Source organism: Pseudophryne corroboree, chromosome 3 (genome assembly GCF_028390025.1).
Source record: "Pseudophryne corroboree isolate aPseCor3 chromosome 3, aPseCor3.hap2, whole genome shotgun sequence".
NCBI lineage: Eukaryota > Metazoa > Chordata > Amphibia > Anura > Myobatrachidae > Pseudophryne > Pseudophryne corroboree.
Window position 1 is genome coordinate 568,150,749 of NC_086446.1, and position 24,372 is coordinate 568,175,120.

Below are 24,372 nucleotides of genomic sequence, written 5' to 3' on the forward strand. Positions count from 1 at the left end.
TATGCAGCCATGTTTTCCCCAGCAGCAGCCGTGTGTGCCGTTACGCAGTCACCCTTAAAACGGTCTGGACACACCTGCGTTGTCCAGACCACTTTCCCCGACGCTGCACCTCGGGGCCCACTGCCTTCAATCACTGTGCGATCGCACTGTGGTGCCCGCGCAATGCAAAAGCTGCTCATGCGCAGATAATTTGCCAATCTGCGTAAATGTAGGTTTGCATCTCATACTGCATGAGAGCAAGAGTACAGTATATGGTGAGCGAGTTATGACTGGAAGCCACAATGAAACCAGAGGTACATTTTCTAAAACAAATAAAAAAACAAATGAAAAAAACTAAATCTGAAGTGTTGCCCATAGCAACCAGATTTTACTTTCTTCAATCTACTCAATAAATTGTTGTTAGAATCTGACTGGAGGTATTGCCAGTAGCAACCACTTTTACTTTTAGGAGCTTATCCTCTATTGAAGGTCTGTAATTGTTGACCCTGAAATACTCCCATACCTGCAATTGTGTACTACATAGTAACATTTATTTATTGGTATTGGCAGTATGGTTAGGTATGGAGCATGACATGCATCGAATGACTATAGCAATGTTACCTATTGAGCAGTAATAATAAGTGAAGGCCACTGGCCACATTTAACACAACAATTACCCACGTATCCCAATAAAGAGGACAAGAGACACAAATTCTAAGAACTTTGCTCATTTTTTTTAAATAATATTGTGATCTTATTTCTCTTGTAAAATCCAATACTACAAATCTAAAACAAGTTTTTTCAGCTGATTTAACACTAAATCTAAAATATTAAGACAGGAAAAGTAAGAGGAAACAGTGGAAACAACATCCTCGAAGAAAAAAACAAAACATGGTTGACGATAGAGGGGTAGATTGTTTCAGGTTCTATAAAAATGTAAAGGGTGTGCTGGCTTGTTACAGAAAAAAAGAGGAATTCTTTAGGAGAATTGTTTAGCCCAAACAGACCTCTTCAACCATGTGAAAATAAACTCAAAAGCTGTCTTCAAAGCACAAAACTGCAAACGTGGTTCACACCTTCTTAAACTTCTCACAATAAAGCATCAGCTCTAGGTCTCCCGATCCTCTTGTTGTGGGATTACAACCATCCTGGTCTGAAGTTGCTCTTGTGAGGTCTCGCTTCTACTTTGTGTCAAGCTTGGCCATTTCCTGCACATAGATGCCAATGCTTTCGCTGTCAAACAGCAGGAAGAAAATATTCTTCACAGTGGATGAGCTGGAGGAGCCAAAGTGGCTGGAGATGGCTCGTAGAATGACCTGAGCCGCCGTCTGCTTGGGGAAACCGTTTCTGTGGGATCGAGGACAGAGAAGCAGAATGGTCAGTTATATACATTTAAAAGAATACTTGTGTGCCTGATCTTAATACTTGTTTTCACCACAGAGTTTACTTTTTTTTAGGTTATTTCACAGAGCTGTGCCTGATCTTAATACTTGTTTTCACCACAAAGTTTACTTTTTTTAGGTTATTTCACAGAGCTAGGAGCCCAAAAATCAAGAAGAAAAATATAAAAACAAAACTGCAATTTTTCAAGCCACACCATCAGATGCCGGCACTTGATGTATTCCCTAGCCTTTCTGTATGAGGCTAGGCCAGGGTGTTAGGTAAAATCATAAATAATAAATACAAATACACTGCCTGGAACTACAGCAAAGTGAGTTTCAAATACAGATATTTTCAATGGGCATATCCTGTATTATCATCAGTAAATCAAACAGTATACAGAGACTTCTAAATTGTTCGGTGTGTTTCCTGCAGGTGCTCAAGTGCTAGCTCAGGGTCTGAATCAATAAACATTCTATAAGATGTTGCTGCTATAGTTAACCAATAGTTAGGACCCTTCCTAACAGACCAAATACCGCACATAGCTTTCTAAATAATCTCTTCGACATTCCACTCCAGTGTGGGTGGTCTCAACCTCTCCAGGAAAAAAGTAATAAGCCTCATTTTTTAACAATGCATTCAAGTGTAAAATGTGCACTGAACCACGGTAACTGGGCACTTGCTTTCATTCCCTAACATGCACTGATAAAATCTGATTACCAATTGGTACGTCATTTTAAATGTATAACTAAAGCATCATTTAAATAATTAGGGCCCAGGTCTAAAAATATGCTTGGTGTAAAAGATCAATGTGTTGACTGATTGATGTGTCAGTGTTGCACAAACTTGCTGTACAATATTGCATATACCTGCCACTAGGGAAAGAAGGAAATGCCACCGATTTCAGTTTCTTGTCCTCTGCAACAGATAAACAGTTCTTGATGGTTTTCTCCAACTGCTCTTCACACTTGTCTGACCCCCACTGTGGGATGTGGCAGTGGATGACAAATTTGGCTGCTAATCCATTCGCTTGACTGAGGGCAGCTAAGGAGGAAAATGGGAAAATTAATCAGAGAAAGTGAAATCTGGTCTGGGACGTTCGGACCTTATACTCAGAAATAAAGGAATGTTGGCCCTCATTCCGAGTTGTTCGCTCGTTCTTTTTCATCGCATCGCAGTGAAAATCCGCTTAGTACGCATGCGCAAAGTTCGCACTGCGACTGCGCCAAGTAACTTTACTATGAAGAAAGTATTTTTACTCACGGCTTTTTCTTCGCTCCGGCGATCGTAATGTGATTGACAGGAAATGGGTGTTACTGGGCGGAAACACGGCGTTTCAGGGGCGTGTGGCTGAAAACGCTACCGTTTCCGGAAAAAACGCAGGAGTGGCCGGAGAAACGGTGGGAGTGCCTGGGCGAACGCTGGGTGTGTTTGTGACGTCAACCAGGAACGACAAGCACTGAAATGATCGCACAGGCAGAGTAAGTCTGGAGCTACTCAGAAACTGCTAAGTAGTTAGTAATCGCAATATTGCGAATACATCGGTCGCAATTTTAAGAAGCTAAGATTCACTCCCAGTAGGCGGCGGCTTAGCGTGTGTAACTCTGCTAAATTCGCCTTGCGACCGATCAACTCGGAATGAGGGCCGTTGTTCCTTCACTTTCTGTCCTACAGAGATGTGATCATTTTGCCCAAGAGAATAGGATAGAAACTTTACAAAAAAAAAAATAAAAAAAAAAATAAGAATTTACTTACCGATAATTCTATTTCTCGGAGTCCGTAGTGGATGCTGGGGTTCCTGAAAGGACCATGGGGGATAGCGGCTCCGCAGGAGACAGGGCACAAAAAGTAAAGCTTTAGGATCAGGTGGTGTGCACTGGCTCCTCCCCCTATGACCCTCCTCCAAGCCTCAGTTAGGATACTGTGCCCGGACGAGCGTACACAATAAGGAAGGATTTTGAATCCCGGGTAAGACTCATACCAGCCACACCAATCACACTGTACAACCTGTGATCTGAACCCAGTTAACAGTATGATAACAGCGGAGCCTCTGAAAAGATGGCTCACAACAATAATAACCCGATTTTTGTAACTATGTACAAGTAATGCAGATAATCCGCACTTGGGATGGGCGCCCAGCATCCACTACGGACTCCGAGAAATAGAATTATCGGTAAGTAAATTCTTATTTTCTCTATCGTCCTAGTGGATGCTGGGGTTCCTGAAAGGACCATGGGGATTATACCAAAGCTCCCAAACGGGCGGGAGAGTGCGGATGACTCTGCAGCACCGAATGAGAGAACTCCAGGTCCTCCTTAGCCAGGGTATCAAATTTGTAGGATTTTACAAACGTGTTTGCCCCTGACTAAATAGCCGCTCGGCAAAGTTGTAAAGCCGAGACCCCTCGGGCAGCCGCCCAAGATGAGCCCACCTTCCTTGTGGAATGGGCATTTACATATTTTGGCTGTGGCAGGCCTGCCACAGAATGTGCAAGCTGAATTGTATTACACATCCAACTAGCAATAGTCTGCTTAGAAGCAAGAGCACCCAGTTTGTTGGGTGCATACAGGATAACAGCAAGTCAGTTTTCCTGACTCCAGCCTTCCTGGAACCTATACTTTCAGGGCCCTGATAACATCCAGCAACTTGGAGTCCTCCAAGTCCCCAGTAGGCGCAAGGCACCACAATAAGCTGGTTCAGGTGAAACACTGACACCACCTTAGGGAGAGAACTGGGGACGAGTCCGCAGCTCTGCCCTGTCCGAATGGACAAACAGATATGGGCTTTTTTGAGAAAAAAACCCACCAATTTGACACTCGCCTGGCCCAGGCCAGGGCCAAGAGCATGGTCACTTTTCATGTGAGATGCTTCAAATCCACAGATTTGACTGGTTTTAAACCAATGTGATTTGAGGAATCCCAGAACTACGTTGAGATCCCACAGTGCCACTGGAGGCACAAAAGGGGGTTGTATATGCAATACTCCCTTGACAAACTTCTGGACTTCAGGAACTGAAGCCAATTCTTTCTGGAAGAAAATCGACAGGGACGAAATTTGAACCTTAATGGGCCCCAATTTGAGGCCCATAGACACTCCTGTTTGCAGGAAATGCAGGAATCGACAGAGTTGAAATTTCTTCGTGGGGCCTTCCTGGCCTCACACCACGCAACATATTTTCGCCACATGTGGTGATAATGTTGTGCGGTCACCTCCTTCCTGGCTTTGACCAGGGTAGGAATGACCTCTTCCGGAATGCCTTTTTCCCTTAGGATCCGGCGTTCCACCGCCATGCCGTCAAACGCAGCTGCGGTAAGTCTTGGAACAGACATGGTACTTGCTGAAGCAAGTCCCTTCTTAGCGGCAGAGGCCATAAGTCCTCTGTGAGCATCTCTTGAAGTTCCGGGTACCAAGTCCTTCTTGGCCAATCCGGAGCCATGAGTATAGTTCTTACTCCTCTACGTCTTATAATTCTCAGTACCTTAGGTATGAGAAGCAGAGGAGGGAACACATACACCGACTGGTACACCCACGGTGTTACCAGAACGTCCACAGCTATTGCCTGAGGGTCTCTTGACCTGGCGCAATACCTGTCCCGTTTTTTGTTCAGACGGGACGCCATCATGTCCACCTTTGGTATTTCCCAACGGTTCACAATCATGTGGAAAAACTTCCCGATGAAGTTTCCACTCTCCCGGGTGGAGGTCGTGCCTGCTGAGGAAGTCTGCTTCCCAGTTTCCACTCCCGGAATGAAACACTGCTGACAGTGCTATCACATGATTTTCCGCCCAGCGAAAAGTCCTTGCAGTTTTTGCCATTGCCCTCCTGCTTCTTGTGCCGCCCTGTCTGTTTACGTGCGCGACTGCCGTGATGTTTTTCCCACTGGATCAATACCGGCTGACCTTGAAGCAGAGGTCTTGCTAAGCTTAGAGCATTATAAATTTACCCTTAGCTCCAGTATATTTATGTGGAGAAAAGTCTCCAGACTTGATCACACTCCCTGGAAATTTTTTCCTTGTGTGACTGCTCCCCAGCCTCTCGGGCTGGCCTCCGTGGTCACCAGCATCCAATCCTGAATGCCGAATCTGCGGCCCTCTAGAAGATGAGCACTCTGTAACCACCACAGGAGAGACACCCTTGTCCTTGGATATAGGGTTATCCGCTGATGCATCTGAAGATGCGATCCGGACCATTTGTCCAGCAGATCCCACTGAAAAGTTCTTGCGTGAAATCTGCCGAATGGAATTGCTTCGTAGGAAGCCACCATTTTTACCAGGACCCTTGTGCAATGATGCACTGACACTTTTCCTGGTTTTAGGAGGTTCTTGACTAGCTCGGATAACTCCCTGGCTTTCTCTTCCGGGAGAAACACCTTTTTCTGGACTGTGTCCAGAATCATCCCTAGGCACAGCAGACGTGTCGTCAGGATCAGCTGCGATTTTGGAATATTTAGAATTCATCCGTGCTGTTGTAGCAGTATCCGAGATAGTGCTACTCCGACCTCCAACTGTTCCCTGGACTTTGCCCTTATCAGGAGATCGTCCAAGTAAGGGGTAATTAAGATGCCTTTTCTTCGAAGAAGAATCATCATTTCGGCCATTACCTTGGTAAAGACCCGGGGTGCCGTGGACAATCCAAACGGCAGCGTCTGAAACTGACAGTGACAGTTCTATACCACGAACCTGAGGTACCCTTAGTGAGAAGGGCAAATTTGGGACATGGAGGTAAGCATCCCTGATGTCCCGGGACACTATATAGTCCCCTTCTTCCTGGTTCGTTATCACTGCTCTGAGTGACTCCATCTTGATTTGAACCTTTGTAAGTGTTCAAATTTTTTTAGATTTAGAATAGGTCTCACCTAGCCTTCTGGCTTCAGTACCACAATATAGTGTGGAATAATACCCCTTTCCTTGTTGTAGGAGGGGTAATTTGATTATCACCTGCTGGGAATACAGCTTGTGAATTTTTTCCCAAACTGCCTCCTTGTCGGAGGGATACCTTGGTAAAGCAGACTTCAGGAGCCTGCGAGGGGGAAACGTTTCGACATTCCAATCTGTACCCCTGGGATACTACTTGTAGGATCCAGGGGTCCTGTACGGTCCCAGCGTCATGCTGAGAGCTTGGCAGAAGCGGTGGAAGGCTTCTGTTCCTGGGAATGGGCTGCCTGCTGCAGTCTTCTTCCCTTTCCTCTATCCCTGGGCAAATATGACTCTTATAGGGACGAAAGGACTGAGGCTGAAAAGACGGTGTCTTTTTCTGCAGAGATGTGACTTAGGGTAAAAACGGTGGATTTTCCAGCAGTTGCCGTGGCCACCAGGTCCGATGGACCGACCCCAAATAACTCCTCTTCCTTTATACGGCAATACACCTTTGTGCCGTTTGGAATCTGCATCACCTGACCACTGTCGTGTCCATAAACATCTTCTGGCAGATATGGACATCGCACTTACTCTTGATGCCAGAGTGCAAATATCCCTCTGTGCATCTCGCATATATAGAAATGCATCCTTTAAATGCTCTATAGTCAATAAAATACTGTCCCTGTCAAGGGTATCAATATTTTTAGTCAGGGAATCCGACCAAGCCACCCCAGCTCTGCACATCCAGGCTGAGGCGATCGCTGGTCGCAGTATAACACCAGTATGTGTGTATATACTTTTATATGATATTTTCCAGCCTCCTGTCAGCTGGCTCCTTGAGGACGGCCCTATCTATAGACGGTACCGCCACTTGTTTTGATAAGCGTGTGAGCGCCTTATCCACCCTAAGGGGTGTTTCCCAACGCGCCCTAACTTCTGGCGGGAAAGGGTATACCGCCAATAATTTTCTATCGGGGGGAACCCACGCATCATCACACACTTCATTTAATTTATCTGATTCAGGAAAAACTACAGGTAGTTTTTTCACATCCCACATAATACCCTCTTTTGTGGTACTTGTAGTATCAGAAATATGTAACACCTCCTTCATTGCCCTTAATGTGTGGCCCTAATAAGGAATACGTTTGTTTATTCACCGTCGACACTGGATTCAGTGTCCGTGTCTGTGTCGACCGACTAAGGTAAACGGGCGTTTTAAAACCCCTGACTGTGTTTTTGAGACGTCTCGGCCATCTCATGTCGTCAACCGACCTTGCAGCGTGTTGACATTATCACGTAATTCCCTAAATAAGCCATCCATTCCGGTGTCGACTCCCTAGAGAGTGACATCACCATTACAGGCAATTGCTCCGCCTCCTCACCAACATCGTCCTCATACATGTCGACACACACGTACCGACACACAGCACACACACAGGGAATGCTCTGATAGAGGACAGGACCCACTAGCCCTTTGGAGAGACAGAGGGAGAGTTTGCCAGCACACACCAAAAAACGCTATAATTATATAGGGACAACCTTATATAAGTGTTTTCCCTTATAGCATCTTTTTATATATTTCTAACGCCAAATTTGTGCCCCCCCCCTCTCTGTTTTAACCCTGTTTCTGTAGTGCAGTGCAGGGGAGAGCCTGGGAGCCTTCCCTCCAGCCTTTCTGTGAGGGAAAATGGCGCTGTGTGCTGAGGAGATAGGCCCCGCCCCTTTTTCGGCGGGCTCGTCTCCCGCTCTTCAACGGATTCTGGCAGGGGTTAAATATCTCCATATAGCCCCCGGAGGCTATATGTGAGGTATTTTTTGCCAAAAAATAGGTTTACATTGCCTCCCAGGGCGCCCCCCTCCCAGCGCCCTGCACCCTCAGTGACTGCCGTGTGAAGTGTGCTGAGAGCAATGGCGCACAGCTGCAGTGCTGTGCGCTACCTTAAGAAGACTGAGGAGTCTTCTGCCGCCGATTCTGGACCTTCTTCTCTTTTCAGCATCTGCAAGGGGGCCGGCGGCGAGGCTCCGGTGACCATCCAGGCTGTACCTGTGATCGTCCCTCTGGAGCTAATGTCCAGTAGCCAAAGAAGCCAATCCATCCTGCACGCAGGTGAGTTCACTTCTTCTCCCCTAAGTCCCTCGTTGCAGTGATCCTGTTGCCAGCAGGACTCACTGTAAAATAAAAAACCTAAGCTAAACTTTTCTAAGCAGCTCTTTAGGAGAGCCACCTAGATTGCACCCTTCTCGGCCGGGCACAAAAATCTAACTGAGGCTTGGAGGAGGGTCATAGGGGGAGGAGCCAGTGCACACCACCTGATCCTAAAGCTTTACTTTTTGTGCCCTGTCTCCTGCGGAGCCGCTATCCCCCATGGTCCTTTCAGGAACCCCAGCATCCACTAGGACGATAGAGAAAAAACAACGAACAACGTAACAAAGGTCATTTGCAAGCGCAAAAAAAAAAATACATGGTCAATGACTTGAATCTTCCCAAATGTACCAATATTTAATGCTAAGGGCACGTGTTTGTGGCCCAAGAGGGCAGCATCTGTGGGTGGTTCAGTTTAACCATGTAGGGTGACTGGCATATTGCGGGCACTCACTGATAACTGCAGATTAGGTATTTATTACACTTATGTGAGATCGGATTAGTGAAATAATCTCTTCAAAAAGACCATTCAATTCTGTGACTGGCTATAGGTGCTGGTTACCCAATCCCAACCCGATATTTCTATTGTGACACCTATTACTCCTTCCAAAGTACTTCTTGGCTCACGAGGGGTGTATACAGAACCACCACACACAATAGTAACACATGTAACATAAATAAGGGTAGACAGAGAAGCAGTACATGTCAGCATTTTTGCTATTCATAAAAAGCCTTAAGGTCCATACACACTTGCCGATAAAATAAGCAACGTCGCTAATTTTCCCCCTTCCTGAGCAACGTCGCTCATTTTACCGGTAAGTGTGTATGCCGCCAGCGACGAACGATGTGCGGCCCCGTGGGTCGGCAAAGATTGTCGCTGTCGGCAGTGCATGCAAGCTTGATCTGGACTTTCGTCCAAGAGATGCATGCACGGCCGGCGGCTGCGTGACGTCACTGAGCGATATGAGCGGTTATTGTGTACGGGCGGCCGTCGACTGCCCGGCCCGGGAGGGAAACACTAGACGACATTGCTGTATGAGCAACGCCATCAAGTGTGTATGGGCCTTTAGAATATACATTATCAAATAATAAAAAGCATTTAAAACCATACAAAAAATATATCACAGGGTTATAGGATCCCAGATTATCTCCTAGATTTCTATACCTCCAGTCAGCTCCAATGGTCCATGAGATTTGCGGAGTTCTTTCACAGCTTCAAGGAATTCTTTTCCTCCGGCCTTTTCCATTGCATTTCCTGCAGACAATAACAAACGGAACACATGAGCATTTTTCATTCTCCTTAAGCCAGGGAGACAGAAAAGTCGGAGATAGATAAGCCTGTCAATGGCTGTGGAACACAGTAAAGGGATAGTGCAGTAACACACAGGTACAGCATGCAGTGTTGCAGATGGATAGAAGGAATCTAATAATGGTTTAACACAGTTAATAAGATCCAATTATTTTCCTTAAGAAGGTCTTGTAGTAGTAACAAGGTTCAGGAAATACTAATAAAAATGATATCACAGAATAGTCTATGAAGGTGGGTACGTCCCAAAAAAAAAAAAGCAGACAGACATTATTTCTCCAACTTTGCAAATTTAGGGAATGAATGTCTGTCTGCTATTTTTGTTTTTAAATAATAAATAAAAAATATGCATATCACTTACTAAATGTAGCTCACTTAGTAAGCGATATGCATATTTATTATTTATATTTTACATTTTGGGGGTCAAAACCAGGGTGAATTGGCAGCTGTAAAAGCCTCCATTTAGTAAATCTAGCCCTTTACGATGTACAATGTACCCTCTCTCATTATGCAAAATGGTATACGCTTTATTTAATGAATGGGGCAGCTGATGGTTGGACTGCACTCCTATTTGAGGAGAGGTCTCCAGAGAGTGGAAAGTAAGTGCGTTGAGCTATTACACTGCTGCAAAATCAAGGCATTATGGGAGGCACATACAATGGGATTCATAAATAAGATTGTTTCTCAGTCACACTTCTGTCCGCTAAAAACCAAGGTCTTTAAATAAGTTACTTGAACACATTCCATTTGTGCAATTACTACTCAGAGATGTTTGATAATAAAATGAGGGATAAAGCAACAGTTAAATGACAGTACTTAGTTACAGCTGCTTCATGGAGGTACATGGGGACCTAGGAACACTGGAAAGCAGTGCCAACACATAACCATGCACCATTCTTGTAAAGTGCGTTTGTGTGCATAGGAAGAGCAAACACAGGGATGGCAAAGCCTATGGTAGCATAAATGTATGTACTCTACTGATGTGCAGTTGATTATTCTACTGATTGTATGTACTCTACTGATGTGCAGTTGATTATTCTACTGATTGTATGTACTCTACTGATGTGCATAAATGTATGTACTCTACTGATGTGCATAAATGTATGTACTCTACTGATGTGCATAAATGTATGTACTCTACTGATGTGCAGTTGATTATTCTACTGATTGTATGTACTCTACTGATGTGCAGTTGATTATTTGATCTCAGTTGATTATTCCATAGAGTAGTTTTTTTTTTAAATCAAAGTAGAAGGCCTCAGACCAGTGTTTTGCCATCATTTGGCATATTCCAGAGGAATGTACTATAAGTAAACCACGCTAACAACTCGACAGTCATCAGGATCACAGATCCAGATATCTGCAAGATTCATACTGCACACAGTCGGCTATAATAAAAGTGACTCAGGAAATGGTTCTAAATGAAATGACAGCACAAAGTAACAGTGCACATCAGCAGAAAACTCACCTATATCTTCCTTGAGGTCAATTTCTGCTGTGGTTGGATGGATAATTCCTTCAACCTTCATTGATCCTATGTGACCAAGATCACTCTGAGTCAAGGACAACTAGTGATAAAGAATGAAATGTAAAATATAATTTAAATCAAAACAGAAAATATGAGTTAAAATACAGATGGTTTGTACCATATACTAATTATTCAAATGTTACAGTCTGCTAGTTGCGGGCAGTGGCAAGATTGTGGCTTTGTAGCCTTGAGATCTAAAGGCAAATCCAACCTGGTTTTGCCAATTGCCACTCTAAATCTCAAGGCTAAAATCTAGCCAACTCGCAGCCTCATTTGGGACAAAATCTGCTTTTAACATGTTGGTTCCAGATGAGGCACACAAGTAAGTTTGGTTACGAATCCCTCTGACCGGCTCTGACTGCCACCAGAACATACATGCTTTTGCTCCCTACATCATCCGCTTCTTAAAGAATCCAAGGCCTTCACATAAATATGGGAGCAAGCAGCATCTGCAGAGGTTTCCATTTTCCTGGGAAACTTCTGTTAACCTTCTTCTCAAGGAAAATTAGAAAATAGTGTAATATACATGAGTTGGAAACATACCAGTTATGTTAGGAGTTGGTAAAATGATTGGTAAAGCCACTTTAGCACTGTGTTATTGCTACAAAAGCAGTCTGTGCTCTGACAGCTGGTCTATGGTATAAGATGTAAGACGCTGAAAGTGACTACATAATGATTTTAACTTATCAACACTGCCACAGGTATCAAATGCTGCTGTATTATTTTCTACATGTTCTGATAAATCCAGATTGCTTTTAAACAACAAACCTGCATAGATATAATGCATTTATTGAGAAATCCAGAAAAGAAAAAAAAAATACTTCACCTTCTGCCCAAGCAAGAGACTTTTCGATGACAGGATGGTGAATCCATCTCCGGGTCCATCATCTGACGTTGAAACAGATGCTCCTTCTTTTCCATCTGCTTGTTTGTCCTTTAAGAAGCACAGAATATAGTCACTTTACTGTGGTTGCAAATTTAATAACGCATTGAATAACTATTTGATAAAGAGTGCTTTTATAAAAAAAATCTAATTAAACCAAAAAACGCAAAACCCACTAGACAATAATTCTTCCATATTTTCTGAGGAGACAATTCATTAGATCACAAACCGTGGAATTAAATATCAGTTGTGAAATCCTATTTTACACAGTACAGAAAAGTACAATAAACTTTATTTCCTTCAACAGCAAAGCAAAAGCTATAAGACATCACAAAATTCACCAATGACAGCTGTTAAAAGTGAAAACTTAACAGCTATCTGGACCATCTATTAATAATTATTCAAACTGTGCGAAGAAAAAGGTGATTTTTGTTACTTACCGTAAAATCTCTTTCTCCGATTCCATCTGGGGGACGCTGCGCCATTACTTGTGGGTTAGAGGTGTGTGGTTGTGGAGTTTGGCACAGAACTATTAAAACCTGACTCCTCCCCCCTCTAACCCCTCCCATCTCCTTCCTGTCTAGCCAGTACCTCAGTTAACGTTTAGCCAAGCCAAAGGAGATAGATCAAAGAAAATTAACTGGTTAAACCAGACAAACATCTGGGAGGGATCGCAGCGTCCCCCAGATGGAATCAGAGAAAGAGATTTTACGGTAAGTAACAAAAATCACCTTTTCTCTTTCATCCATCTGGGGGACGCTGCGCCATTACTTGTGGGATTTCCCAAAGCAAGCTAATAAGAGGAGGGAGACGGGGACGGCATAGCCGTCCGCAAAAAGTGACGCCCAACAAAGGCAGTCTACAAACCGAAAGTCTGAAAACTGTAAAACTGTTTAAACGTATGCACAGACGAGCAGGTCGCCGTCCGACACAGCTGCTCTATAGATGTAACCCCGCGAACAGCCCAAGAAAAACTCCAACAGCTCGAGGCGAAGGAGCTCGGATCGATTTAGGAATTGAAACATCAGAAGACTGTTTGCTGACCGAAGTTACCCAACGAGCCATAGTGTACTTGGAAGTTGTCCAATCTCGTTTTGGACGCATCAATCAAAAACCAACAAAGCATCCGTTTGATGGATAGAATCCGCACGAGATAAAGAAATCCGTAAGGCCCTAAGGACATCTACAAGTCAACTGGGAATCCTCCCTGGAAGGAAAGGGAGTAAACGCTAGAGGGACGATGAAGAAGTAAACGCTGAAGGGACGATGTCCTGATTAGATGAAACGCTGACACAACCTTCGGAAGGAAGGTTTTGTTCGCAGAACCACCCGATTTTCCTGAAAAACCAACAAGGGTGGTCTGCAAGACCATAGCTTCCAATACAGATACTCATCTTGCGGAGGCAATTTTTTATATAAAGACAACAGCGGAACGTTCGCCAAAGGCTCAATGTAGATCCGTAAGGACTAAGTTAAAGTCCCAGGGAATAACCGGAGGAACAAAAAGTGGTTAAATCCGCAGAAATCCCTGATGGAACGTGAGAACGTCTGGAATGATAGCCAGTCTCTTTTGAAAAAGAACCGACAAGGCAGAAGCCTGACCCATTTGTGAAGAAAGTCTCAGACCCTTATTGAGACCCTCCTAAAGGAAGAATAACAGACAAGGAACTCTAAACAAATCCGGTAGTAAACCACGCTTTTTACACCAAGCAATGTAAATATGCCACAGTCTGTGGTAATTCCAGAAGCCACCGGCATGAATCATAATTTACACAACAGGACGGGAATAAAACTTTAAGAAAACCAGCCGATCCAAACTGGGTGGTGAGATGTTCCTTGAATCATAAGATGTGGATGCAGAGGGAGTCGGAATGGTTCCCTGATGACCACAGTGCGCAGAAGAGCGTACCACTGTCAGTTTGGCCAATCTGGGGCCACCAGAATGATTGGAAGACCGTCTCTCTGAATGCGTTGAAGCAGACTTGGGATCAGTGGAAGTGGTGGCACATATCTCAGTTGAAAGTGCCACAGCGCCATCAGTGCGCCGATTAAAATTGCTTGAGGCTCCTGAGTACACGACCCGTAGAGATGAAATTTATTGTTGAGACGAGACGCCATCAGATCTACATCGGGCATCCCAGAACGGGCTACTAGAGTCAGAAACCCCACCCGGTGAAGTTCCCACTCTCCCGGATGCACCGTGTGATGGCTTAAGAAATCCACTTTTCAGATCTCGAGTCCTGGCATGTGAATCGCGGGTCTGGCCGGAACCCAATGTTCCGACCATAGGAGAATCTGATCGTGTCAAGGCAGATCAGCTCCGAGTGTCTCCTTGCTTGTTTATGTAAGTAACTGCCGTGGTGGTGTCGGATTGAATCCGCACTGGATGACCCTGTACTCTGGTTTGAATCTGCAGTAGTGTCTACCGGATTGTCCTCAACTCCAAGATGTTGATCTGCAACTTCTACTCTTTGACTGACCCAGAACCCCTGAAATTGAAGAGTCTGAAAAGCCGTACTCCAACCTATGAGGTTGACATCAGTAGTGACCATCACCCAAGGCCAAAATGTGAACTGAACTTTTGTTAAATTGGAGCTGTAAAGCCACCAGCAAAGCAACTGACAAGTCTGTACCGACAAGCGGAACAGCTGTAAGTGGAGATAAGTTCCTGTACGAGTCCAACGGATGAGAATCTGCGCCTGAAGGAGTCGAGCATGAACCTGGTATATGGAACTGCCTCGAAGGTTGCCACTATCTCGTCTAACACCTGCATGTATCGGAGAACCGAAACCACCTGTAAATGCCGCAGTGTTCAAATTCGGGACTGTATGTCCTGACTGAGGAAGAAATACTTTCTGGTTGTTGGTATCGAATAAGAGTCCCAGAAAATTATTATTATTTTTTTTTTTTGAGAAGGAAGCCAAGACGACTTTTGGACAATTTATTATTGAACCGAATGGCTGTAGAGTCTCTATTGTGAAACGCAAGTTCTGTTGAAGAATCAACTCTGACGGTATCCTGAGTAACAGATCATCCAAATACAGAGTAATGTTGACTTCCTGACACTGCCACCGCATGGTCCATGATCTTTGTGAATACCGGAGAAGCCGTGGATAAGCCAAAGGGAAGAGTATCAATAGGAACAAGCAGATAGGCGTCTTATGTCTAATGAAGCCAAATATCCCCCTGGTTCCATGGCGATGATAATCGAGTGGATGGAGTCCATTCTGAGCTTTTGTTGAAACTAACAGTCTAGTTTGTCCACGAGTACAATCCCCGACCTCTCTGCGGAGTGGGAACTAGAAAAATTTTACTTCATTTCGTAGAAGAGTGGCTGTTGCATGATGAAAAGCTCGACATCTGGAGGGACCGTTTGGAAGAGAAGAGAAGAACACACGATATGGGACTGGTTCCTCGAGATCTAACGTATATCCTTTGGATATGACCTTCGTCACCCACCTATCTGGTTTCGACAGGAGCCACCCTTCGTTGAACTGTAGTAACCGAGTCCCAACCGTCACTGCTCCCTCCGGTGTCATGCAGTAGGTCTGTCGGAAGGTTTACTTCCACCTCTGAAACTCTTTTCATGGATATGTGGAGACAGCACGAAAGGAATGGAACTACCGCTGTCCTGTACATGAAAGGAATGATCCCTTGTAGTATTCGGTTTCGGAGGAACCGCCAGAAGAAAGGGGCTCCTGCCCTTCTGTAGTAGCTGAAATAATCTTCTTTGATTCCGACCCAAAGAGAACTCACCTTCAAAGGGTACCGCCGCCAAGGTCTGTTTGGAGTCACAATCGGCATTCCAAACCCGAAGCCAAAGAGACCGTCTTGCTGACACTGTCAAGGCAGAAATACGGGAGCGCCGCGTAGTAGAATCAATCAAGGTCTCACCCACATAAGTAAGCCGAAATTTGTTCTGCTAATTGAATGTCTTCTGATGGATCGTCAGACTGCATTCCAGATATGATCTGTGTTAGTCAGTCATCCGCGGCCCTGAGGATCCAAGCGCCAGCTAGAATCGTGATGAAGAAAACAGATTTAGGCATTGCTGCCATCGTCCTATCTGTAGGATCTTTCAATGTCACCGACTGTACCGAAGGAATAGCCGTAGCTCCTGCTAAATGGAAAATGGAAGCGTCTACCTTTGGGGCTGTTTTCTGTAAAAGAATATAGAAATTTTAACTTCTGAGGGACTTGGGAACGAGAAACCGGCTTAAGTTAGGGCTCCTTTAAAATATCCCTGTTAGTAATAGAGTGCTGATAGACACCATCCGTCAGACTAACACCTGAGCTATTAGACCAATCACTTTCCCAGACCGAAACTTCGTCCCACTCTGGGTCTACGTCCCCATTTTCTCATGGAAATGACTCCAACTCCTCCCCCATAAAGTTATAGCGGGCAACGGTTGTGGCCGTGTTGTATCAGAAAAACTGCCGGCAGAGTTTATAAACTTGTTTAGGGATTGAGTTAAATTAGTAATACATGTGCCCATATTTTTTGAGTCCACAGAGACAGGTCCGCAGAACTTCCCTGTTGGACCACCCCAGATGCACCAGAACATGTCCGTTCACATTGTACGCAGGCAATTTAAACCCCCGAGGGTGTCTTCCCCCTTGTAGATCTGTCTTTTTTTTTTTTTTTTTAAACAAATGCACTACCAAAGAACTATAAACACAGTAGAGTAGTGGACAGTATTGTGAAGCATACTGTGTAATTTATATTGAAACAAATACTGTTAACTTTAATAGAAATCCTCTAGGTGACACTAGGATTGAACCCAGGTCCCTCTATACCACAGATCTCTGTATAGAATAACACAATGCCCCCAAAGTATACTTGCTGTTAGGTGATCCCCCCTGAATAAACAGGGTGAGTAGTACTGAAACATTTTCCAAGTTGTGTGCTGTGTGCTGCACCGCGTCCCCCGTACTGCCTCTGGAGAAAATGGCGCCCGGCTCTGTAGACGCTGGATCAGAGTGTGTGAGGTAGTGCAGGGCGGGAATCCCTTCTTTGAAGCAAGTAAGCGCCGGGTAGCTCAGCATAGGCGCGCTATAACCGGAAGTCTGCAGATTCTGTGTTCGGGTAGCGGCTCCCGCGCACCGCTACATACAGCGTGTCTCTTCGGGAAGCGGCCCCCGGGTGCCGTTACCTACAGCATCTGTTGTTCTAGCAGTGGCTCCCGCACGCCGCTATGTACAGCGGCTCGATCGGTAGTGGCTCCCGCGCGCCGCTACTTACAGCGGCTCTGTTCGGCAGCATCTAGTAAACCCCCAGGGAGTGACTCAACACTCTCCCGGGCTACTCAGAGGTGACCCCCCTGTAGCAGAAATAAATAAATGCTTGTGCGGGAGGTTGGGGGGGGGGAGGGATGGAGGGGGGACACTCAAGTAATAAAAATAAAATCAAATATATATATCTATATGAAAAATATAGAAAGATATAGGGAAGGATAGACCAATACTGTCAGAGACAGATTGTGTCTATCCTGTACCTTCTCACTGCCGACTTCTTAGAAATAGGAATCCAGCCCCAGTGACCGAAGTATGGTGACCTCCAGCGGCAGATTATAGAGTGGGACTTCTATCTAACCCCACTCTAGTAGTACCTGTCACCTGTATACAGGGACTAGGCACTCAAATCATAAAATAAGAAAAAAACCTAACTAAAATCTTCAGAGAAAAAAAATCTGTGTCTGTACTCCACAGGCACAAAACAAAAACTGAGGTACTGGCTAGACAGGAAGGAGATGGGAGGGGTTAGAGGGGGGAGGAGTCAGGTTTTAATAGTTCTGTGCCAAACTCCACAACCACACACCTCTAACCCACAAGTAATGGCGCAGCGTCCCCCAGATGGATGAAAGAGAAATAGTGAAACGTGGTTTGGGAAATATTCAGTGGCAAATCTACAGGTCTTCAGTGTGTATTTATATAAAGTGAATAAAAGTATTAACTTGTACAAAATTCCTGTGGCATTACAATGCCCCTTTGTATAAAGTAGATCTCCTCTTTAGGATTAGTTTGGTGGTATGTCCTGTACCTGGGTCTGTCTGCTTCTCTGTCACTCCTGAATGGGGTATACGGGATTTCATGTTACAGTGCACACAACAGTATATAGTCAAATTAAGTAACAGAGGCGGTGTAGATTACGCCACAGCGCGATGGATCCACTCAGTTGCCACATCCTTATGCTATTTCTGTATAATGGCATGCAAAGTCATGGCTCCTACAGATACTATACGGTCATTATGGATGAAGTGGCGTTATGATGCAGTAGGACACATCACACTGCAGCTGCCACTATATATTGGGCTTCCCTTGTAAAGGTTCAATTTCATTAGGGTTTCCAGAAAGCAGAAAGTGGCTGTCCAGGAGGAGGCAACAACATCAAAACAGCAATGGTCATTTAAAGGAATATACCAGGCCTGGCCAAACTGTGGCTCTCCAGATGTTGCGAAACTACACATCCCTGCATGCCCTGCCACAGTTTTAGCATTCCCTAATAGCAAAACTGTGGCCAGGCATGACGGGACTTGTAGTTTTACAACAGCTGGAGAGCCACAGGTTGGCCAGGCCTGGAATATACAACAGCTTATGCTGTAAATAACTGTACTTACAGTATGATAGGAAATGTGCACAGAATAAACGTAACACTAACCTGTTCAACACTAACTGCTTCACAATACTGACTGGATTCAAAGGGTAACCAACTGCATAAAGACTGATAATGACTACAGACCTATATACCTCTTACAGTTGTCAGTCAGTGAATTACACTTGTTATTACCACTATTCCGCTTACCTTTTTGAGCAGTTTGTTTTTCCCAGCTTTTGGTTTCTTTGCCATTTTGTCCAATGATTTGCCACCCTTTTTCTTTTTCTTCTCCACGGGTTGAGAAAGGATGGTATCTTTGCCACGAGAGCCGCGCTTCTTAGCCAGAAGCTCAGGGTGAATTCTCGGCAGGACACCGCCGCTGGCAATGGTCACCCCTCTGAGTAACTAAATCAAAGAAAATAGGTGGTAAAATCACTGGTGTAATAATAAGAATTTACTCACCGGTAATTCTATTTCTCGTAGTCCGTAGTGGATGCTGGGAACTCCGTAAGGACCATGGGGAATAGAAGGGCTCCGCAGGAGACTGGGCACTCTAAAAGAAAGATTAGGTACTATCTGGTGTGCACTGGCTCCTCCCTCTATGCCCCTCCTCCAGACCTCAGTTAAGGAAACTGTGCCCGGAAGAGCTGACACAACAAGGAAAGGATTTGGAATCCAGGGTAAGACTCATACCAGCCACACCAATCACACTGTACAACTTGTGATAACCATACCCAGTTAACAGTATGAATAACAACTGAGCCTCAGTAACAGATGGCTCATAACAATAACCCTTAAGTTAAGCAATAACTATATACATGTATTGCAGAGAGTCCGCACTTGGGACGGGCGCCCAGCATCCACTACGGACTACGAGAAATAGAATTACCGGTGAGTAAATTCTTATTTTCTCTGACGTCCTAGTGGATGCTGGGAACTCCGTAAGGACCATGGGGATTATACCAAAGCCCCCAAACGGGCGGGAGAGTGCGGATGACTCTGCAGCACCGAATGAGCAAAGGCAAGGTCCTCCTCAGCCAGGGTATCAAACTTGTAGAACTTAGCAAATGTGTTTGAACCCGACCAAGTAGCAGCTCGGCAAAGCTGTAAAGTCGAGACCCCTCGGGCAGCCGCCCAAGAAGAGCCCACCTTCCTAGTGGAATGGGCTTTTACCGATTTAGGATGCGGCAACCCTGCCGCAGAATGAACTTGCTGAATCGTGTTACAGATCCAGCGCGCAATAGTTTGCTTTGAAGCAGGAGCACCCAGCTTGTTGGGTGCATGCAGGATAAACAGCGAGTCAGTTTTCCTGACTCTAGCTGTCCTGGCTACATAAATTTTCAAAGCCCTGACTACATCCAGTAACTTGGAGTCCTCCAAGTCCCGAGTAGCCGCAGGCACCACAATAGGTTGGTTCAAATGAAACGCTGATACCACCTTAGGGAGAAATTGGGGACGAGTCCTCAATTCTGCCCTGTGAATATGGAAAATCAGATAAGGGCTTTTACATGACAAAGCCGCCAATTCTGACACACGCCTAGCCGAAGCTAAGGCCAATAGCATGACCACTTTCCACGTGAGATATTTTAGCTCCACGGTCTTAAGTGGCTCAAACCAGTGGGATTTCAGGAAATCCAACACAACGTTAAGATCCCAAGGTGCCACTGGAGGCACCAACGGGGGCTGAATATGCAGCACTCCCTTAACAAACGTCTGAACTTCAGGCAGTGAAGCCAGTTCTTTTTGAAAGAAAATAGATAGGGCCGAAATCTGGACCTTTATGGACCCCAATTTTAGGCCCATAGTCACTCCTGACTGTAGGAAGTGCAGAAATCGCCCCAGCTGGAATTCCTCTGTTGGGGCCTTCCTGGCCTCACACCAAGCAACATATTTCCGCCATATGCGGTGATAATGATTTGCTGTCACATCCTTCCTAGCTTTTATCAGCGTAGGAATCACTTCATCTGGTATGCCCTTTTCCGTTAGGATCCGGCGTTCAACCGCCATGCCGTCAAACGCAGCCGCGGTAAGTCTTGGAACAGACAGGGCCCCTGCTGTAACAGGTCCTGTCTGAGAGGCAGAGGCCATGGGTCCTCTGAGATCATTTCTTGTAGTTCTGGGTACCAAGTTCTTCTTGGCCAATCCGGAACGATGAGTATACTTCTTACTCCTCTCTTTCTTACTATCCTCAGTACCTTGGGTATGAGAGGAAGAGGAGGGAACACATAAACCGACTGGTACACCCACGGTGTCACTAGTGCGTCCACAGCTATCGCCTGAGGGTCTCGTGACCTGGCGCAATATTTTTTTAGCTTTTTGTTGAGGCGGGACGCCATCATGTCGACCAGTGGCCGTTCCCAACGGTTTACAATCTGCGTGAAGACTTCTGGATGAAGTACCCACTCTCCCGGGTGGAGGTCGTGCCTGCTGAGGAAATCTGCTTCCCAGTTGTCCACTCCCGGAATGAACACTGCTGACAGTGCTAACACGTGATTCTCCGCCCATCAAAGAATCCTTGTGGCTTCTGCCATCGCCATCCTGCTTCTTGTGCCACCCTGGCGGTTTATATGGGCGACCGCCGTGATGTTGTCTGATTGAATCAGCACTGGTTGGTTTTGAAGCAGGGGCTCTGCTTGACTCAGGGCGTTATAAATGGCCCTTAGTTCCAGTATATTTATGTGTAGTGAAGTCTCCTGACTTGACCACTGTCCTTGGAAGTTCCTTCCCTGAGTGACTGCCCCCCATCCTCGGAGGCTTGCATCCGTGGTCACCAGGACCCAGTCCTGTATGCCGAATCTGCAGCCCTCGAGAAGATGAGCACTCTGCAGCCACCACAGCAGAGACACCCTGGCCCTCGGGGACAGGGTGATCAGCCGATGCATCTGAAGATGCGATCCGGACCATTCGTCTAACAGATCCCACTGAAAGATCCTTGCATGGAACCTGCCGAAGGGAATTGCTTCGTAAGAAGCCACCATCTTTCCCAGGACTCGCGTGCAGTGATGCACCGACACCTGTTTTGGTTTCAGGAGGTCACTGACCAGAGAGGACAATTCCTGGGCCTTCTCCACCGGGAGAAACACCTTCTTCTGTTCTGTGTCCAGAATCATGCCCAGGAAAAGCAGACGCGTCGCAGGAATCAGCTGCGACTTTGGGATATTCAGAATCCAGCCGTGCTGTTGCAACACTTCCCGAGAGAGTGCTACGCTGACTAACAACTGCTCGCTGGACCTCGCCTTTATAAGGAGATCGTCCAAGTACGGGATAATTATAACTAACTTCTTCCGAAGGAGTATCATCATTTCGGCCATTACCTTGGTAAATACTCTCGGTGCTGTGGACAGACCAAACGGCAACGTCTGGAATTGGTAATGACAATCCTGTACCACAAATCTGAGGTACTCCTGGTGAGGTGGGTAAATGGGGACATGCAAGTAAGCATCCTTGATGTCCAGCGACACCATAAACTCCCCCTCTTCCAGGCTTGCAATAACCGCCCTGAGCGATTCCATTTTGAACTTGAACTTCCTTATATAAGTGTTCAAGGATTTTAAATTCAGAATGGGTCTCACCGAACCGTCTGGTTTCGGTACCACAAACATTGTGGAATAGTAACCCCGTCCCGGTTGAAGGAGGGGAACCTTGATTATCACCTGCTGGAGGTACAGCTTGTGAATTGCTGCCAGTACTACCTCCCTTTCCCTGGGAGCAGCTGGCAAGGCTGATTTGAGGTAACGGCGAGGGGGAGTCGCCTCGAACTCCAGCTTGTATCCCTGAGATACAATTTTTACAGCCCAGAGATCCACTTGTGAGCGAACCCACTGGTTGCTGAAGCTTCTGAGACGCGCCCCCACCGCACCCGGCTCCGCCTGTGGAGCCCCAGCGTCATGCGGTGGACTTAGAGGAAGCGGGGGAGGATTTTTGTTCCTGGGAACTGGCTGCCTGGTGCAGCTTCTTTCCTCTACCCCTGCCTCTGGGCCGAAAGGATGCGCCTCTGATCCGCTTGCCTTTCTGAGGCCGAAAGGACTGTACATGATAATACGGTGCTATCTTAGGCTGTGAGGGAACCTGAGGTAAAAAAGTTGACTTCCCGGCTGTTGCCATGGATACGAGGTCCGAGAGACCGTCCCCAAACAATTCCTCACCCTTATAAGGCAAAACCTCCATGTGTCTTTTAGAATCAGCGTCACCTGTCCACTGCCGAGTCCATAATACTCTCCTGGCAGAAATGGACATTGCATTAATTCTAGATGCCAGCAGGCAAATGTCCCTCTGTGCATCCCGCATGTATAAGACGACGTCTTTTATATGTTCTATGGTTAGCAAAATAGTATCCCTGTCGAGGGAATCAATGTTGTCTGACAGGGAATCAGGCCATGCGGCTGCAGCACTACACATCCATGCTGAAGCAATAGCAGGTCTCAGTATAGTACCTGAGTGTGTATACACAGACTTAAGGATAGCTTCCTGCTTTCTATCCGCAGGCTCCTTTAGGGCGGCCGTATCCTGAGACGGCAGTGCCACCTTTTTTGATAAGCGTGAGCGCCTTGTCCACCCTAGGGGATGTTTCCCAACGTAACCTGTCCGTTGGCGGGAAAGGGTACGCCATCAGTAACCTCTTAGAAATCACTAGTTTCTTATCGGGGGAACTCCACGCTTCCTCACACAATTCATTTAATTCATCAGATGGGGGAAAAGTCACTGGCTGCTTTTTCTCCCCAAACATAATACCCTTCTTGGTAGTAACCGGGTTAACATCAGAAATGTGCAATACATTTTTCATTGCAGTAATCATGCACCGGATGGCTTTTGTAGACTGTGCATTTGTCTCATCCTCATCTACACTGGAGTCAGACTCCGTGTCGACATCTGTGTCTACCATCTGAGCTAGCGGGCGTTTATGAGCCCCTGATGGCCTCTGAGACGCCTGGGCAGGCGCGGGCTGAGATCCCGGCTGTCCCAAGGCTGCTGCGTCATCGAACCTTTTATGTAAGGAGTTGACACTGTCTGTTAAGACCTTCCACATATCTATCCAATCCAGTGTCGGCCCCGTCGGGGGCGACACCACACTTATCTGCCCTTGCTCCGCCTCCACGTAACCCTCCTCATCAAACATGTCGACACAGCCGTACCGACACACCGCACACACACAGGGAATGCTCTGACTGAGGACAGGACCCCACAAAGTCCTTTGGGGAGACAGAGTATGCTAGCACACACCACGCGCTATATAACACAGGGATTTACACTATAATTAGTGATTTTCCCAATAGCTGCTTATTACCTTATTTGCGCCTAAATTTATGTGCCCCCCCTCTCTTTTTTACCCTTCTCGTACAGGATACTGCAGGGGAGAGCCTGGGGAGCGTCCTTCCAGCGGAGCTGTGAAGAGAAAATGGCGCTGGTGTGCTGAGGAAGAAGGCCCCGCCCCCTCAGCGGCGGGCTTCTCCCGCGTTTTGTATAGCTTAATGGCGGTTTTTTTTACACATATACAGTTTTCCAGACTGTATTATGTGTGTTATGTGCCAAAAGGTATTCTTATTGCTGCCCAGGGCGCCCCCCCCCCCCAGCGCCCTGCACCCTACAGTGACCGGAGTGTGTGGTGTGCAGTGGGAGCAATGGCGCACAGCTGCAGTGCTGTGCGCTACCTTAATGAAGACCGGAGTCTTCTGCCGCCGATTTCATCTCCTTCTCTTCTGTCT

General features: G+C 46.1%; 1 protein-coding gene across 2 annotated transcripts in view; it reads right to left on the reverse strand.

Moving 5' to 3' along the window:
- Window positions 1-691: 691 nt before the first annotated feature.
- Window positions 692-24,372, reverse strand: part of LOC135056327 (core histone macro-H2A.2) — a 77,069-nt gene continuing 53,388 nt past the window's right edge. For both annotated transcript variants that reach the window (XM_063961319.1, XM_063961320.1), the window contains exons 4-9: window positions 18,878-19,075; window positions 12,019-12,126; window positions 11,133-11,232; window positions 9,524-9,613; window positions 2,229-2,403; window positions 692-1,326 (exon numbers count right to left, since the gene is read on the reverse strand). In XM_063961319.1, the coding sequence (XP_063817389.1) occupies window positions 1,161-1,326; window positions 2,229-2,403; window positions 9,524-9,613; window positions 11,133-11,232; window positions 12,019-12,126; window positions 18,878-19,075 (837 nt within the window). In that variant the 3' untranslated portion in view covers window positions 692-1,160. The remainder of the gene's footprint in view (window positions 1,327-2,228; window positions 2,404-9,523; window positions 9,614-11,132; window positions 11,233-12,018; window positions 12,127-18,877; window positions 19,076-24,372) is intronic.